Raw genomic sequence first — 17,068 nt, 5'->3', positions numbered from 1 at the left:
TTCTGATGTACGTAATTTTGGAACATTTTAGCTTTCTCCATATTAGATTTGATGTGTGTGTGCTGGTGTTGGATTTAGGTGGACTACATCCAAATTCACACCACACCAGTAGCTCGACAGGTTTATTTGAAATCACAAGCTTTCGGAGCAATGCTCATTTGTGCGATTTCAAATAAACCTGTTGGACTATAACCTGGTGTCGTGTGACTTCTGACCTTTACCAGATTTCTGAACTAGAACACCTTCAATAATATTCTTTCACAGATTAAAATTTATGAAACCAAAATAACTCCTGAAGAATGAATTTAAAACATTGTGTTTTGCTTTAGAAATCTAAGATAATCCAAATAAATGCTCCTGAGACTTGCTTGTCACTTTATTTCTGAGACAGATAATCAACCCGTTGGACTTGTTTCCTTCCCCACCAATTCTTCCTTTGTTTAAATGCTGCTATTATCTCCTTCAGGTTGATTGGCAATGTTACAGAATTGAAGAAGCTACTCTAACTGACCATCTGGTGCGGGATGAGGTGCACTGTTGTCTCATTACCTTCCAATATTGCACTCGTCCCGGCCTCCTGGTCTGGCTGGATTGCCACGCTGGGTGGTAACTGCTGTGATCAGATATGGCCCACCAGCACGCAGGATTCCTTTCATTCTAAGGTTGGGAGGGCTGTAATTTGCATTGAGTTTTTTCTTAAAGGCATTGCACTCATCCCGGCCAGAGTCTGAGAGGGTTGCACAGCTCAGGACCATGTCGCTTTAACTGGAAGATGCTTAATGGACTCTCTTCTTGTCCATGAAGAACTCCACAACTGGCCTGGTGTGTCCTCTTGCCTCATCCAGCAGATCAATAAGGAGACAAGATACATGGGCTGGGACCCCACCTAACAACTTAAATATTCACTCCCACCCACCATCGATACACAGTGGCAGCAGTATGGATCATCAACAAGATGCACTTGAGCAACTTCCCCAGAGTTCTCTGACAGCACCTTCCTAACCTGTGACCTCTACTATGTAGAAACAAAAGAGCAATAGATACATCAAACATCCCCACCTACAAGTTCTCCTCCAAGTCACACACCATCCTGATTTGAAATTAGATTGCATTTTGTTTACTGTTGCTGGGTCAAAGTCCTGGATTCCCCTTCGTTAACAGCACTGTGCATGTCCCGGTGTTACATGGACTGCAGTGACACAGGGAGGCAGCTGAACCTCACTTTCTCATGGGCAATTAATGATGGAAAATAAAGCTGGCCCACCCAGTATGGTCTTATGCTAGCATGGGACATGGCCAGTATTTGTCACTCATCCCTAAATGCCCATGAAGTCAATAGTTTGCTAGGTCACTTTAGAGGGTAGTTAAGCATATCACAACGTTTGAAGTCAGACAAAGGCCAGACCAGGTAAGGATGTCAGATTTCTTTCCCTAAAGGACATTAATGAACTGGATGGCATTTTATGACAATCTACAGTGGTCATAGGGCTTCCATCAGACCAACTTTTAATTCCAGATGTTTTTTAAACCAAATTCAAATTTCACTAATACGCCGAGAAATGTTGCCAGAACAGAAATGCTTTGCTTCCAGATGATATACTGAAGGGCAACATGTCGACAAATAAATGAGAGGCAGCTAAGGAGGACATCCGATATTATGGCTCAGAAACGGGTCATCATAGTCAGGAATAGGAAGAGTGTCTCACTTTGATGAGATGGATAACAATGGAACCACATGACAGCAGTTTCAGTTGGACATTGATGGAAAAGCGTTGGAGGAGGATGGTGTGGACTCCTGTATCAAAGCTTACCGACAGGTCAAGAAGGATGACAAAGGAAAGTTTACTTTTGTCACTGAGACAGTGAATATGAATTATGATTTTGATAAGCTGCTTGTGATTGCATACCACGGCAAGGGCGGAAATTTGATTAAATCCCTCCAATAATGGAGTTCCAGAAAAGATGGTCACAGATTTAGAGGTGACAACATAATCAAGGTCCTTATGGAAGAGAGGAAGGTTGGGAGTGGGTGTTACTTTGCAGAGATGGTGGGGTCAAGGATTTATTTTTTATTTTCACTTCAAAGATGGTAATGGCAGAGAGAGAGAGACAAGAGTCTGGATCGGAGCGGTGCTGGAAAAGCACAGCAGGTCAGGCAACATCCGAGGAGCAGGAACATCAACGTTTTGGGCAAAAGCCCTTCGTCAGGAATGAGGCAGGGAGCCTCCAGGGTGGAGAGATAAATGGGAGGGGGGGGGGGGTGGGCCTGGGGAGAAGGTAGCATAGAGTACAATAGGTGGATGGAGGTGATAGGTCGGACAGAAGGGTGGAGTGGATAGGTGGGAGGGAAGATTGGCAGGTAGGACAGGTCATGAGGATGGTGCTGAGCTGGAAGGTTGGAACTGGGGTAAGGTGGGGGAGGGGAAACGAGGAAGCTGGTGAAGTCCACTAAGTCCGAAACGTCGATTTTAGATTAGATTACTTTTACATTGTGGAAACAGGCCCTTCGGCCCAACAAGTCCACACCGACCCGCCGAAGCGCACCCACCCAGACCCATTCCCCTACATTTACCCCTGCACCTAACACTACGGGTAATTTAGCGTGGCCAATTCACCTGACCTGTACATTTTTGGACTGTGGGAGGAAACCGGAGCACCCGGAGGAAACCCACACAGACACGGGGAGAATGTGTAAACTCCACACAGTCAGTTGCCTGAGGCGGGATTTTCCTGCTCCTCAGATGCTGCCTGACCTGCTGTGCTTTTCCAGCACCACTCTGATCTAGTCTCTGATCTCCAGCATCTGCTGTCTTCACGTTCCCCTAGAGAGAGAGAGAGAGAATCTCTTCAGAGAAACAGTTTACAATACCAGTCAGCATGGGTCCAGAAGGAAAGGTTAAGTGGTGAACAGCTTTGTGGGAGCTGGTTAAGAGAGGACAGGAGGTGAAAAAAGTGAGCTTGAAGGGGACAGGGGCGGAGGTGGGGTGAAGATAAGCAACAAATAGGAGAAAGGTGAAATTTGAACTTTAGAAGACATTTGGCCCCTTGGTATGGTGGAATGACAGGACATGGCATAGTCAGCTATCAGGTACTCCCACTCATAGTGACAGAGAAATATGTGAACTGTTTCTACTTACAGCTGCAGATAGGGGTGGAGGAAAAGGGTGGATGAATAAGTAACTGATGAATATCCACTTCCTTACTGAAATAACTCCACAGAGGCCAGTTTGCCGTCACCAAGTTACCCTTTATTTACATGTAGAGATACTGATCCAGCTCCTTCAGAGCTAGTTTTCAGAATGAACAGGGTGTCTGACACTCCTGTTCTTATCTGTCACACAGATTGGACCAGATTAACAGCCCCAGTCAGCAAACCACCTGGTTTCTCTCACACTGGAAGGGGAGTAATGTGTCTGATGTGCATAGTGACACCACTGCTCCCTCTAAATGGAAAATCTTAGACATGTACAAGAGTAAAAACTTCAAATGCCTGGCTGGAGTGAATCAAACTGGCAGACAACAGCTGCTCAACGTGGAGATGCTGATACCAAGTATTGGCTTGTGCCAAAGACAGTGGTGAGATGAGGAGGGGTAATTTACAAATTGGAAGACAGATTAGAGGGAGAAAACATCTGTAAATATTTGTTATTGAAAATGGAAACCTTGGGGGAAATAACATAATGACCCCTCGCTGTCACCCCTTGTAACCCTTGCCCCCTGGCAGTGACCCTGGAACAACATTTACTTTGACAATCAGACTGCCAGCCAGGTTTTACCATTTTCTTTTCTATTTTTAAAATTTTTTTTTGGAGTTTTAAACAGTTGTTTGACGTTGAAATTTTGGCCAAATTCACTGGTTCTGGAAACGATTGACAAGGGCTCCTGATGTCACCTGGCAATAAGGACCTCTCAAACCTTCAGCGTGCTCCCATCTGGAGTTGCAGCAACTTCCGAAATGGCTCAAAGTCATCAGGAATTGTGTCTGTGAGACAAACAAGTAGAGGAAGGAAAGATCAAGTGAGCTGAATAATCAATCTGGCATATTTCTCCTCTGTGCCCAGCCAAGCATTTCCATCACTATTAACTTGAAGTTAGTATTTTGTGGGCTATGGGCAGCATTACCAACACGTTCCTTCCAAGCCGCTCACCATTCCTGACTTAGAATTGTAACATCATTCCTTCAGTACCACGAGCTCAAAATCCTGGAATTCCCTCCATAACAGCATTGTGGGTCTACCTACAACAAATGGACTGTGATGGCTCAAGAAGGCAGATCACCATCACCTTGTCAAGGGCTGTTATTGCTTGGGCTGCAGAGTTTTAGCTATGAAGTCAGATTGGATAGTCTGGGGTGGTTTTCCATGGAACAGAGGAGACTGATTGAGATGTTTAAAATTGTGGGGGGGCATAATCAGGATAGACAGGAAGAAATGTTTCTTCCTAGTGAGGGGACCAATGATCAGGTGGCATAGATTTAAAATAAAGGGTAGGAGGTTTAGAAAGGATGTGAAGATATGTTTTTTTCATCCAGAGGGTGAGGAGTATCTGGAACCCACTGCTGGTAAGGGTGGTAGAGGCGAAACCCTCAACATTTAAGGAAAATTTACACAGCAATGCTAAGGCATGCAAGACCATTGGCAAAGTGCTAGAAAATGGGACTAGAACAGTTTGGTGGCTGTTCTGATTGGCAAGACTCAATGGGCCGAAAGGCTTTTGTTCTGTGCTGTAGACCTCTATGACTAGGGATAGGCATTAAGTGCTGATCCAGCCAGCAATTCCCACATTTTAAGTGAATGAATAAAAAAAAGCTGTTCTCACCATTACACCTGTAGCGCAGATTGGACCAAATAATATTCTCCTGGGAAAAGCAGAAGACACCAAGGCGTCCTCCACGCATGGTTGTATCAATTGTAACGCCTGAATCTGCCACAAGATTAGGTCCTTCATACAATTTGACTCTGAAAGGAGAATGAAGACACAGCTTTATAACTAAATGAAATGTTTATTGTTTGTACCCCTTAAAATGGCACAGTGTGTTTGTAATCACTAACATTGTCTGCCTAATGAAATAGAGCTGGAAATATATAGCAGATTATTCAGTCTGCAAGCTGGGCTATGGACCTTTGGCTGTGTAGCCTTCAGACACCCATGCTGTGAAACAAAATGGAGGACGTGGATCTGAAATCTTGGCTCAATGTTAGGTCAGAAGGCAGCAGAATAATCAGATGCTGAGCTCAAAATTTGTGTGAAACTACACTGAAACAGTGGAGGGGAAGAGAGATCAGTCAATTAAAGTCGGAGTGGGTGTGTTCCAAGAAGGGGGTGATGGAGGAGGGTGATCGAGATCACATGCAGACACAAAGACATTGACAAATATAGAAAGTGCTAGAGAAACTGAGCAGGTTTGGCTGCAGCTATTGAGACAAAAACAGAGTTAATTTCTCATATTGCATATGACTCTTAATACTTAAGACATTAAGCTCTACAGACAGATACTCAATATTTAATCTTGAGAAACATATTTCACTCATACCTTCTGAGGCAAGTGGTTAGGGTATGGAATATCTGCCCAGGAGTTTAGTGAAGGCAAGTTCAATCACAAAGAAATTGAATACGCACCTGAAGGGACAAAATGTATGAGGTGATAGGGAAAGAATGGGACTGCTACTTTATCCTACAAACCTATGACAAGGGAAATCACACTCCAGAACTGTACACACTAACCAAGAGAGGGATGAATCGAGTAAAAGCCAGAGTTCACAGAAAACTAGACAATATTTCTGTTTTCCCTGGAGCGTCAGAGGCTGAGGGGTGACCTTATAGAGGTTTACAAAATTATGAGGGGCATGGATAGGATAAATAGGCAAAGTCTTTTCCCTGGGATCAGGGAGTCCAGAACTAGAGGGCGTAGGTTTAGGGTGAGAGGGGAAAGATATAAAAGAGACCTAAGGAGCAACTTTTTCACGCAGAGGGTGGTACGTGTATGGAATGAGCTGCCAGAGGATGTGGTGGAGGCTGGTACAATTGCAACATTTAAGAGGCATTTGGATGGGTATATGAATAGGAAGAGTTTGGAGGGATATGGGCCGGGTGCTGACAGGTGGGACTAGATTAGTTGGGATATCTGGTCGGCATGGATGGGTTGGACCGAAGGGTCTGTTTCCATGCTTTACATCTCTATGACTCTATTTGGAACTCAACTTTGCCCTACCAATATTTCTCTCTAACTGCACTGTGTGGCTGTGTGTCTGTCTCCTAAGTTGGCCTCTCTTTGACCCTTTACCCTACCTCCTTTCTCAGTCTCTAAATACACTGTATGTGCCTCTGACGATTGTATGTGTTTCTTGGTCTGTGTGTAAGTATGTTTCTCAATCTCTCACTGTGCTTCCCTATCTTCTCACTATCTGTGCCTCTCTGCCTTTAACTGCACGTTTCAGCAAACTGAATCTTTTTCTGAGTTTGCTTTCAGGATCTGAAATCGGACAGAGTTCTAACAACAGAACAAATGGAATTGCTGGAAGTTGGAGTCATGCTGAACTGATGATGCAGAACTCAGATTCCAAACAGTAACTTCAGCCTGTCAGCCATTGTCTCCAGATTTACATTTCAATAGAAATGGGGCCCTAACTGACCTGCCAGGATCCTGTTGCTATGGGAATGTTTCTTGGTTACCAGAGGAAAAAGATGTCTTTTGTGCTTGGAGAACGTGTTCAGCATTCACTAGAATGACAAAACACAACTCCAAAATCAAACCTCCAATCAGCCAACATATGGGCTGTCTCTACTCATTGGGACTGATTCCAAGGTACAAGATTACCAGGCAAACCTTTGTCAAACCTTCAAAATCCCTAAACCATCCATGACTTCCACAGATTCTTTAATAGCCATCACTGAAAATTCAAATCTATTGGGAATACGCAAAGGATAACTGACCAATTCTTCTGGGAAGAAATAGGGAAACTTTGACTCGGGGTTGGGGAGAGTGGGGAGATTTCTGATGACCATAACTCTCCTATGGCCAGGTGCTGGCAGGTGGGACTAGATTGGGTTGGGATCACTGATCAGCATGGATGGAAGGGTCTGTTTCCGTGCTGGACATCTCTGTGACGAAACTGGCTAACAAAAAGACAAAGGCAGGGTTCAGTATGCCACCTGTATGTACCCTGGAATTCTCTCCCTCAACCTCTCCACTCCCCTCCTTTAAGATGCTCCTTCAAATCTACCTCTCATCTGTTCCAATGTTTGTGACACAGTGTCAAATTCTATTTACGATTTCACAGTGAACCATTTTCGACATTTCACTCTATAATAGCACTATTTAAATTAAAGGTATATTTAATAAGGGTTCAGTGTGTGTTTGTGAATGGGACTTAGACTTACCGGTGTCTAATGAACATGTGATTGGATGCTCACCTGATGTAGCCGACTTGTGGCCTGTGCACCAGCTGCCATCTGTAGGATGTCTTGTCCTTCCATCCCACATCACGGGGATCTTTCCATAGCAGCGTGACCTGGTCTTGGGTGGTGCCAGTATTCCACAGTGCATTCCTGAGGTACTCTCCTGGGCCTGTCTTTGATTTCACGGCCTGATTGGGATCCAAAGTGAAGGACAAGTTAGTAATCTGAATGATGCATCATCGCCATAAACATAATATTTAAATTAATTATCCAGACCATTGCTTAGGCTAATTGGTGGATCACACAGTATGTGTGTGTGAACGTCACACTTTTGAGCCAGTGCTTCTAATGGTGTGGGGAGCTGAATGGATTGATCCCTTTCCTGTATTTCTGCACCAAAGTGGTCATGTTCTGTGTTTATATGTAGACAAGCTATTTATTTTGATCCCAGAACTGTCTTTCTCTTTGACACAAAGCAGGGCTATTATACTGTAAGTGATCGCTTTGCTGACATGGGGGACATCTGGAGAGGAGGAGGTGAGCCAGATTTGTTGGGGGCAAGGCCAGAGGGAGCTGTGAGGAGAGAGTGAGTAAATGTAAGGTTCTTTGGTGATGCCAAAAGAAGGATAATCGGTGGCTCAGTGGTTAGCACTGCTGCCTCAGTGCCAGGGACCTGGTTTATTTCCCGCCTCAGGCAACTGTCTGTGTGGAGTTTGCACATTCTCCCAGTGTCTGCGCGGGTTTCCCCTCACAGTCCAAAGATATGCAGGTCAGGTGAATTTGCCATGCTAAATTGCCCATAGTGTTAGGTAGATTAGTCAGGAGTAAATGTAGGGGAATGGGTCGCTCTTTGGAGGGTCGGTGTGGACTTGTTGGGCCGAAGGGCCTGTTTCCACATTGTAGGGAATCTAATAAAAAAAGCCTGAGGGTACAGGGCGATGAGGGGAAGGGCAGGGGGCTGATTTAATGTACAAGGAGGATGCAGACTGGGATGGCCCACCAAGGATTCAGCAGCATTGGCAGTCACCCATGTACCTGGCTGTCTGTGGTTAAGAACCTGAAAGAGGGAACAAAGCTGAAGAGGGTCTTTGTTTACTGTGGCTCCACCAGCAATGTGTAGTCTGAAGAATTTCAGTCTCAATAATTTGACAGCAGTCTGCAGCAACTCAATGTGTGTCCGTGAGTCGAAACACAGCTCCTTATTAGGGGAGTTCTGGGTACACAGTTAGGTCAGGTACACTATGTGCCTCAAATTATCAGCTTGGAGAATAATCCCTATTCACTCGTTGAAATTCTGGTTACTGAGTTAGCAGGTTCAGTCTGTTACATGCTGAGAATCTGATTATTGAGTGAGCTGAAATGTGTCTGACACTCACTGAGATTCTGGTTAGTGAGTTGGCAGGGACAGGTCTGTCTCTTACTGAGATTCGGGTTACTGAGTTAGCAGGGACAGGTCTGTCTGTTTATGAAATTCTGGTTACTGAGTTAGCAGGGACAGGTCTGTCTCTTGCTGAGATTCCGGTTAGTGAGTTAGCAGGGACAGGTCAGTCTGTTTATGAGATTCTGGTTAGTGAATTAGCAGGGACAGGTCTGTCACTCACTGAGATTCGGGTTACTGAGTTAGCAGGGACAGGTCTATCACTCACTGAGATTCGGGTTACTGAGTTAGCAGGAACAGGTACGTCTCTCACTGAGATTCGGGTTACTGAGTTAGCAGGGACAGGTCTGTCTGTCTCTGGAGATTCGGGTTACTGAGTTAGCAGGGACAGGTCTGTCTCTCACTGAGATTCGGGTTACTGAGTTAGCAGGAACAGGTCTGTCACTCACTGAGATTCCGGTTACTGAGTTAGCAGGGACAGGTCAGTCACTCACTGAGATTCGGGTTACTGAGTTAGCAGGGACAGGTCTATCACTCACTGAGATTCGGGTTACTGAGTTAGCAGGAACAGGTACGTCTCTCACTGAGATTCGGGTTACTGAGTTAGCAGGGACAGGTCTGTCTGTCTCTGGAGATTCGGGTTACTGAGTTAGCAGGGACAGGTCTGTCTCTCACTGAGATTCGGGTTACTGAGTTAGCAGGAACAGGTCTGTCACTCACTGAGATTCCGGTTACTGAGTTAGCAGGGACAGGTCAGTCACTCACTGAGATTCGGGTTACTGAGTTAGCAGGGACAGGTCTGTCTCTCACTGAGATTCGGGTTACTGAGTTAGCAGGGACAGGTCTGTCTGTCTCTGGAGATTCGGGTTACTGAGTTAGCAGGGACAGGTCTGTCTCTCACTGAGACTCGGGTTACTGAGTTAGCAGGGACAGGTCTGTCACTCACTGAGATTCGGGTTACTGAGTTAGCAGGGACAGGTCTGTCTCTCGCTGAGAGTCTGGTTACTGAGTTAGCAGGGACAGGTCTGTCTCTCACTGAGATTCGGGTTACTGAGTTAGCAGGGACAGGTCTGTCTGTCTCTGGAGATTCGGGTTACTGAGTTAGCAGGGACAGGTCTGTCTCTCACTGAGATTCGGGTTACTGAGTTAGCAGGGACAGGTCTGTCTCTCACTGAGATTCGGGTTACTGAGTTAGCAGGGACAGGTCTGTCTGTCTCTGGAGATTCGGGTTGCTGAGTTAGCAGGGACAGGTCTGTCTCTCGCTGAGAGTCTGGTTACTGAGTTAGCAGGGACAGGTCTGTCTGTCTCTGGAGATTCGGGTTACTGAGTTAGCAGGGACAGGTCTGTCTCTCACTGAGAGTCTGGTTACTGAGTTAGCAGGGACAGATCTGGGTTCGGTTACTGAGCATGCAAGAATCAGCTTGACTGTTGCTGAGTTTCTGGTGACTGTGCGTTAAGGGAACGACCTGTCTCTCGCCCAGTTTCTGGCTATTGGGAGTGCTGGGACAGGTCTGTTTCTCACTGATCTTCAGGTTGGAGAGTTAGCAGGAACAGGACCATCTCTCGCTGATATTCAGGTTACTGAGTGAGGAGGGAGAGGCCTGTTTCTCACAACTTGGTGCATTGGTTTCACCTTGAGCTGAAGACCAGGCTCAGCCATTGCACGGAATGGTGTAGATTGCCAGTATAACTGCTCTGTCTGTTTCCACATCACCACATAGAAGCTGGAACTGTCCTGGTAGCCAAAGATAAAGCCAGCGTAATCATCATCTGTCACAGTATTCACGTGGAATGTGCCTTCAAAGTCCACACCATTGAACGCAGTATAACCTGGGACATGAGTGCAGGAATAGTATGATCAACATTATCTTCTTACAACAGCATCAACCACTCAGTTTGAATGATGTTGCGCCAAACAACAGCTGATGAAAACATAATCAAAAATCTCCTGTTAATTTTATCGATCTTTGCTTTTATAAAGGAGCAATGTTAAATTCCATGTATATTGGGGCCGAATCTAACAAAACTTCAAACACTCTCAGCACTCGTGAGATACGCTATAAAGTTCCCTCAAGGTTGTCCACATCGACCTGTCAGGATGTGGGAAACATCTGGATTTCTAATGTAGAAGTTTTCAAGATTAGTTCAATAATAAAACCCTGATGATTGTGGTAAATGAAACCATTCTGTTTTCAGTTAGTCTAGTTCAGGTTGTGTTGCTGACATCACATTTCACTGATTGAACAAATCACACCAACTTACCGACAGCTAATCCAGGGTCACTGTTCATAGTCTGAACAATCTCCATTCCCTGTCGCACAAACACAAAAATTATTTATGAAACACCAGGACCTGCTGAGCATGTTGAAGGAAGGTGAGGAGCACGCCAAGGTCAGGAATACGTGAGAGGCTGGAGCGGGATGACTTTGTCTTACCAATGTTTAACCTGAGGGCTTTGTAGTTGGTCCTTATCAGGGTACCTTTGCAAACTGAAACCTTTGCATAATGTTACCTAACGGGTAGCAAGCTGGTCAATGAGAAAGAGGTCAGGAAAACAAGAAAACATTTCCAAAGAGCCAACAACAAGCAACAAGTGGAGAACACATTGTTGAAGATACTGTGTCTGTATTTGGATAAATCAGTAAAATTAGATAGCTCCATGGAAAAGGGAGACAGCTGCTGAAGAATGAAGTCAAATCATGTAAGTCAATGTTGCCAAGAGATTGAGAAGTAATAATGATCCATATTTGTAGCTGAAGAGAATTTTGTTCATTACCTTTGTTAGGATTTTGAATATTATGGGACAGTTCCAGAGATTTATAGCTGAGTTGTGGAAAAGATGTCATCATGGCTTTTGGAGATCTTCATCGTGTTTTTGTGAGTGGTGAGATGTTGACCAGGTTGGGTTAGATTTGGGTTGTACTGATAGTGATAGACAGCAGGAGTCCAGAGACAGTTATTCAGAACTGCCAAGCATCTTCCAACTGGCCTCTGACAACTGCACGTTGCTCAGTGAGTGCATCATAACAACATGGTGATGGGCCAACGTACCCTTAATCATGAATGCAGTCAGAATGATCCTTCTATGTGCTGAGTGAATCCAACTCCACCAACATAAAGAGGAGGGATGACTTCTGGCAGAAGCTTTAAATGGTTGGGGAGAGGGGGTGCACAGGTCAGGGGATATAATAAGCTTCAGGCAGAAGGATGGGGTTCAGTGCTGGGGCTGATATTGGGGAGATAGAGCGTGGTTCAGAAATTTTGGTGGATTTTGAGCAGGGATCAAATGGCATGTGGGATGAGGTTGGATGTGTGACAGCAGGATAAATACCTGAGGAGGGGGGTCAACGTGACCCTGGGGGGGAACAGCAGGAAAAATACGTGAGGAGTGGGGTCAGTCAGAGTGACCCTGGGGGTGAACAGCAGGATAAATACCTGAGGAATGGGGTCAGTCAGAGTGACCCTGGGGGTGAACAGCCGGATAAATACCTGAGGAACGGGGTCAGTCAGAGTGACCCTGGGAGTGAACAGCAGGATAAATACCTGAGGAATGGGGTCAGTCAGAGTTAATGTGGAGCTGAATGTATAAGTGGAGCTCTGGAGGTGACATTACAACTCAAAAAGTTGTGTTACCTTGGCTCCTCAGGAACCTGGTTTTCAGACTGAGTGAATCGTGTCTGCAGGGAGACTAGGTGCTTAATTTTTATAGTTGTTGTCTGCTAGGAATAGAGTGGGAGTAAGAGTCCTGAGTTTGGTGACTAGTGTTTCAGTTAGTGCAGTCAGTTCCTGAATTGTTGTCTGTAGTTAATAAAGTTGAGTGGCATGAGAACTTTCCCTCACAGAATGCTCTTCCTGCAATGTGTGGGAAATCAGGGACATTACCAGTGTCTATGAAATATGCAGGAAATGTGTTCACCTGCAGATGGACTCACTATGGAGCATCCCTTAGGATGAGAGAATGTCATGAGTTGCTCACGACAACAGAAACAGCTGCACAGAAAAGAGTTGGGTGATCATGAGGAAGGTGAGTTAAGTGTTGACGGGCAGTGTAGGAGTCCCATGTGGCCATTCCCCTGTCAAACTGGTATGTACTGTTGGCGGGGGATGGCCTGTCAGGGAAAGCAGCAGTCACATAGGTGACACCACGATTGCTGCTGTTGTACAGCATGGAGGGCTGAAGTGCAAGTGGACAGTAGTGACAGGGGACTCTATAGAAAAGGCATTTCTCTGGCTGCAAGTGACACTCCCAGAACAGTATATTTCCTCCCTGGGGTCAGGGTCACGCATGCATCTGAACACGAACAGGGGTGGGAAAGTAGCAGAGGTTGTGGTCCATATTGGTACCAAAGACATCAGCAGAGAGAGAGAGAGAGAGAGATGTGACCCTGCAAAGGGAATTCTGGGAGTTTGGTGAAAAGCAGTACCTCTATGATTGCGATGTCAGGATTACTTCCCATGCTATGTGCCAGTATAGCTAGATAGTGAGTACAGTTAAATACATGGCTAAAGAACTGGTGTAGGAGTTTCAAGTACATGGATCATTGGGAGGTCTTCTGGGCCAGGTGGGACCTGTCCAAGAAGAACAGGCTGCACTTAAACTGTACGGGCACCAAAATCCTGGCAGGGAGCTTTGCTAGTGCCAGTCAGGAGAGTTTAAATTTGTGTGACCCTGGGGAAGGGGTGGGGGGAAGGAGCTGTCGGTCAACAAGTCAAGTGACCAAGGAGGAATCAAAGACTGAGAGCAGTCACACTAAGAGTAAGGGCAGACAGAGAGGGGATACCGAACATGGCAGGACTGATGGTCTGAGGTGCATTTGTTTTAAAATGAGGTGTATGACAGATAAGGCAGTTGAACTTGGAATAATATATATAACAAGGATATAGCTATTACAGAGACTTAGTAGAGAGAAGAACAAAGACTGGCAGCTTAATGTTCCAGGATTTGGATGTTAGCGGAATATGGACCATGTAAAGGCAAAAGTCTTTTAGTTTAGAAAGGCATCATGTAATGGCACAGTCTTCGTGGGCTGAATGGCCTGTTGGCGTGTTGTAGTAATCTTTGTCCAAGCACAGAGGGGTTAAAGGCTGTTTATTTTGAGGAGCAAGTTTGAAAGATAAGAGCAATAGGTAAAGAGAGGGAACCATTTGCAACATCAGCTGAACTGGGACTGAATGGGAGGTTGAGTGAGTAGCGATTTAGTATGAATAAAGCCAAACAGCAGAAAATAGGTGTTATGGATAAAATGAGCTTGGTAAAGGTATGGGGGAGATAGGAAAGATAGAGATTTATTCAGGTAAAGAAGAGTTGATTTTAGATGGAGGTGTTCTTTATCAAAGTGGAAGCAGAACCTAAGGGACAGGGAGTGAAGAGGCAATTTTAATCTAAGCTACATGCTGGGTGACCACAGAATTAGGTTTACAAGCAGCATTCCACTGAGCCCATGGGTTCCCCAACTGGGGGATTAGGTTGGTATCCCTCAGAAACAATACTGTCTTACCTTCTACATCGTTCAGACCTACATCAAGTCAATAATGACCATGTTTCATTGATACGGCTATCAGTTATAATAAATTAAATGAACCAATTATTTTAAGGAGTTCAGGAAGTTTGTACACTGGCTGTGTGCTTGCCTTCTCCCTATGCTCACCCTCTGTCCACCGTCACCCACTCAAAGGCTGAGTTTTTCAAGCAATGTGGAATTTGAGTTGTTTCAATAAGTTGCTTGTACTTTGTTAACATGTCGAGAGTGTGGTGCTGGAAAAACACAGCAGGTCAGGCAGCAGCCAAGGAGCAGGAGAATAAACGTTTTGGGCATACGCCCTTCATCAGGAATATATGGTGCTTTTCTCGCATCACACTCTCGACTTTGATCTCCAGCATCTGTTGTCCTCACTTTCTCCTTTGTTAACATGTCATTACTGATCAGAGTTTGGATTCACTGCTCAAAATGTGGACAGAAAGTTGTTTCACAATCATCATCTAGTCACTAAAACACTGAATAAACACAAATACTGAACACCCCCTATAGACAGTGGTGTTGTACATGAAACAATCATTATTTACAAAAAGGAAATAAGCCATTCAAGACAACCAGTCCGTCTGTGTTTAACCTTCCCTCATGTGAACAGTTCTAATCACATCTACGTGTTTTGTTCCCTAACTTTCAACCACCAAATCAGTTCAGTCTACTCAAATCTGGAATGTTGACAGTAATTACCTCAAACACTGACCCTGGGTGTGAATTGCATCGCCTCACAACTGTAAACATTTCCCCTGACCTCTACTCTTTCAGATATTTGTTGCCCCTCATTCCAAAAAACAGTTGGAAACAAGTTATTTCTATTCACTGTTTCTGTTATGGTTAAATGGTCCTGTCACATCACTCTGTAATCTATGTTCTAGCTAAACAAAACACAATTTCTGATCTTTGCACAGTCATTTGTTTAGAATTAGAATTTTTTAAAATTAGGATTAGAATCCCTACAGTGTGCAAACAGGCCCTTCAGCCCAACAATTCCACACTGACCCTCCAAAGAGTAACCCACCCAGACACGTTCCCTGACATTACCCCTGACAAATAACCTACACTATTGGGAATTTAGCATCTTTGGACTGTGGGAGGAAACCAGAGCACCCGGAGGAAATCCACGCAGACGCGGGGAGAATGTACAAACTCCACACAGTCAGTCGCCCTGAGGCTGGAATCAAACCCGGGACCCTGGTGCTGTGAGGCAGCAGCGCTAACCACTGAGCCTCTTTGCCACTCCACGCCTCAGTAGATCTGTACTGAACGCTCTTTGCTGCTTTAATGCACCTCCCATAGTTTGTGGTGCTCCATATCGTGCAGTATCTTGACTGAGATCTGATAAAGGTTTTCTATTGGCTTGGCTTTAACAGGTTAGAGAAAGAGATTTGAAAGAAACATGCAAGAGGGACTGAGATTTAATACAAATAAAGAGATGCAGTAAGAATAAATTCACCTGGTTGAGGACTACCCAATTTGGGTCAATCTGTGCATCACCCTCAGGATCCAGAACGACAGTCTGATAGGCTCGGAAATCAGTAAGAGTGACCTCTGCACTCTCAGGACAGACATCAAACTGGTCAAAGACAGCATCATTATCAAAGTCATTTTCGCAAGCATCACCAATCCCGTTATCTAGATAAAGGACAAGCCACACATCAGAATGAAACAATGGCACTGACTCATCTGACCCAGCTACTGGGAATCAACTCCCCCTCCTGCTCCAAAAATTCATGCATTCCTCGAACCTCCACACCATCACTGAACCTCAACTCCACCTCTCAATTAACCCTCATCCTCAAACCCTAGCGCTTTATGAAATATACATCAGAAACTACCACTTCATGGTGAGAAAGTTGGTTTGAGACACAGTAGCATAGTAATAGAAGCAGGAGTAGGCCATTTTGCCTGTTGAGCTTGCTCTACCATTCATTAAGATCATGGCTGATCTATCCATCATCTCAGCTCCTCCTATCTGCATTATCCCCATAACCCTTAATTCCCTACCATGCAAAAACCCATCCAACTGTGTCTTGAATATATTTAATGAGGCTGCCTCTACTGCTTCCTTGGGCAGAGAGTTCCATCGATTCACTCCTCTCTGGAAAAAACAATTCCTCCTCATCTCTGTCCTAAATCTATTACCCTATAATCTTGAGGCCATGTCCCCTAGTTCTGGTTTCGCCAGCAGAAACAACTTGTCTATCTATATCTTATCTATCCCTTTCATAATTTTATATGTTTCTATAAGATCCCCTGTCATTTATCTAAATTCTAGAGAGTACAGTCCCAGGAGACTCAACCTCCCCTCATAGGATAACCCCCTCATTTCCGGAATCAATCTAGCGAACTTCCTCTGCACCACTTCCAAAGCCAGTATATCCTCCTTCAAGGAAGGAGACCAGAATTGCGCACAATACTCTAAGTGTGGCCTCACCAACACCTTGTACAATTGCAGCAGAACCTCCCTGCTCTTAAATTCAATCCTATGACAGTGAAAGCCAATATTCCGTTTGCCTTCCTGATTACCCATCACACCTGCAAATCAACTTTTAGCGATTCATGTACAAGCACTCCTAAGTCTTTCTGCACAATAGCATGCTGCAATCTTTCACCTCTTTAAATAATGCTCTGACCTATTATTTTTACTTACAAAGTGAATAACCTCACATTTACCAACATTGTATTCCATCTGCCAGACTCTTGCCCACTCTTTTAACCTATCTAAATCTCTCTGCTGACCCTCCACTTCCTCTGCACAGTTTGC

General features: G+C 44.8%; 1 protein-coding gene across 1 annotated transcript in view; it reads right to left on the bottom strand.

Moving 5' to 3' along the window:
- Positions 1-3,226: 3,226 nt before the first annotated feature.
- The window catches only part of thbs3a (thrombospondin 3a), an 89,264-nt gene continuing 75,422 nt past the window's right edge, over positions 3,227-17,068 (bottom strand). The window contains exons 18-23 of the mRNA XM_087985175.1: positions 15,758-15,936; positions 11,039-11,087; positions 10,410-10,606; positions 7,414-7,586; positions 4,819-4,958; positions 3,227-3,982 (exon numbers count right to left, since the gene is read on the bottom strand). Coding sequence (XP_087841301.1) covers positions 3,918-3,982; positions 4,819-4,958; positions 7,414-7,586; positions 10,410-10,606; positions 11,039-11,087; positions 15,758-15,936 — 803 coding nt within the window. The 3' untranslated portion in view covers positions 3,227-3,917. The remainder of the gene's footprint in view (positions 3,983-4,818; positions 4,959-7,413; positions 7,587-10,409; positions 10,607-11,038; positions 11,088-15,757; positions 15,937-17,068) is intronic.

This window comes from Chiloscyllium plagiosum, unplaced genomic scaffold (assembly GCF_037043375.1).
Source record: "Chiloscyllium plagiosum isolate Xiang-an unplaced genomic scaffold, Cpla_swu_hap1 HiC_scaffold_50, whole genome shotgun sequence".
NCBI lineage: Eukaryota > Metazoa > Chordata > Chondrichthyes > Orectolobiformes > Hemiscylliidae > Chiloscyllium > Chiloscyllium plagiosum.
Note: the sequence above shows the minus strand (reverse complement) of the source record. Positions and strands in the feature narration are given on the sequence as shown.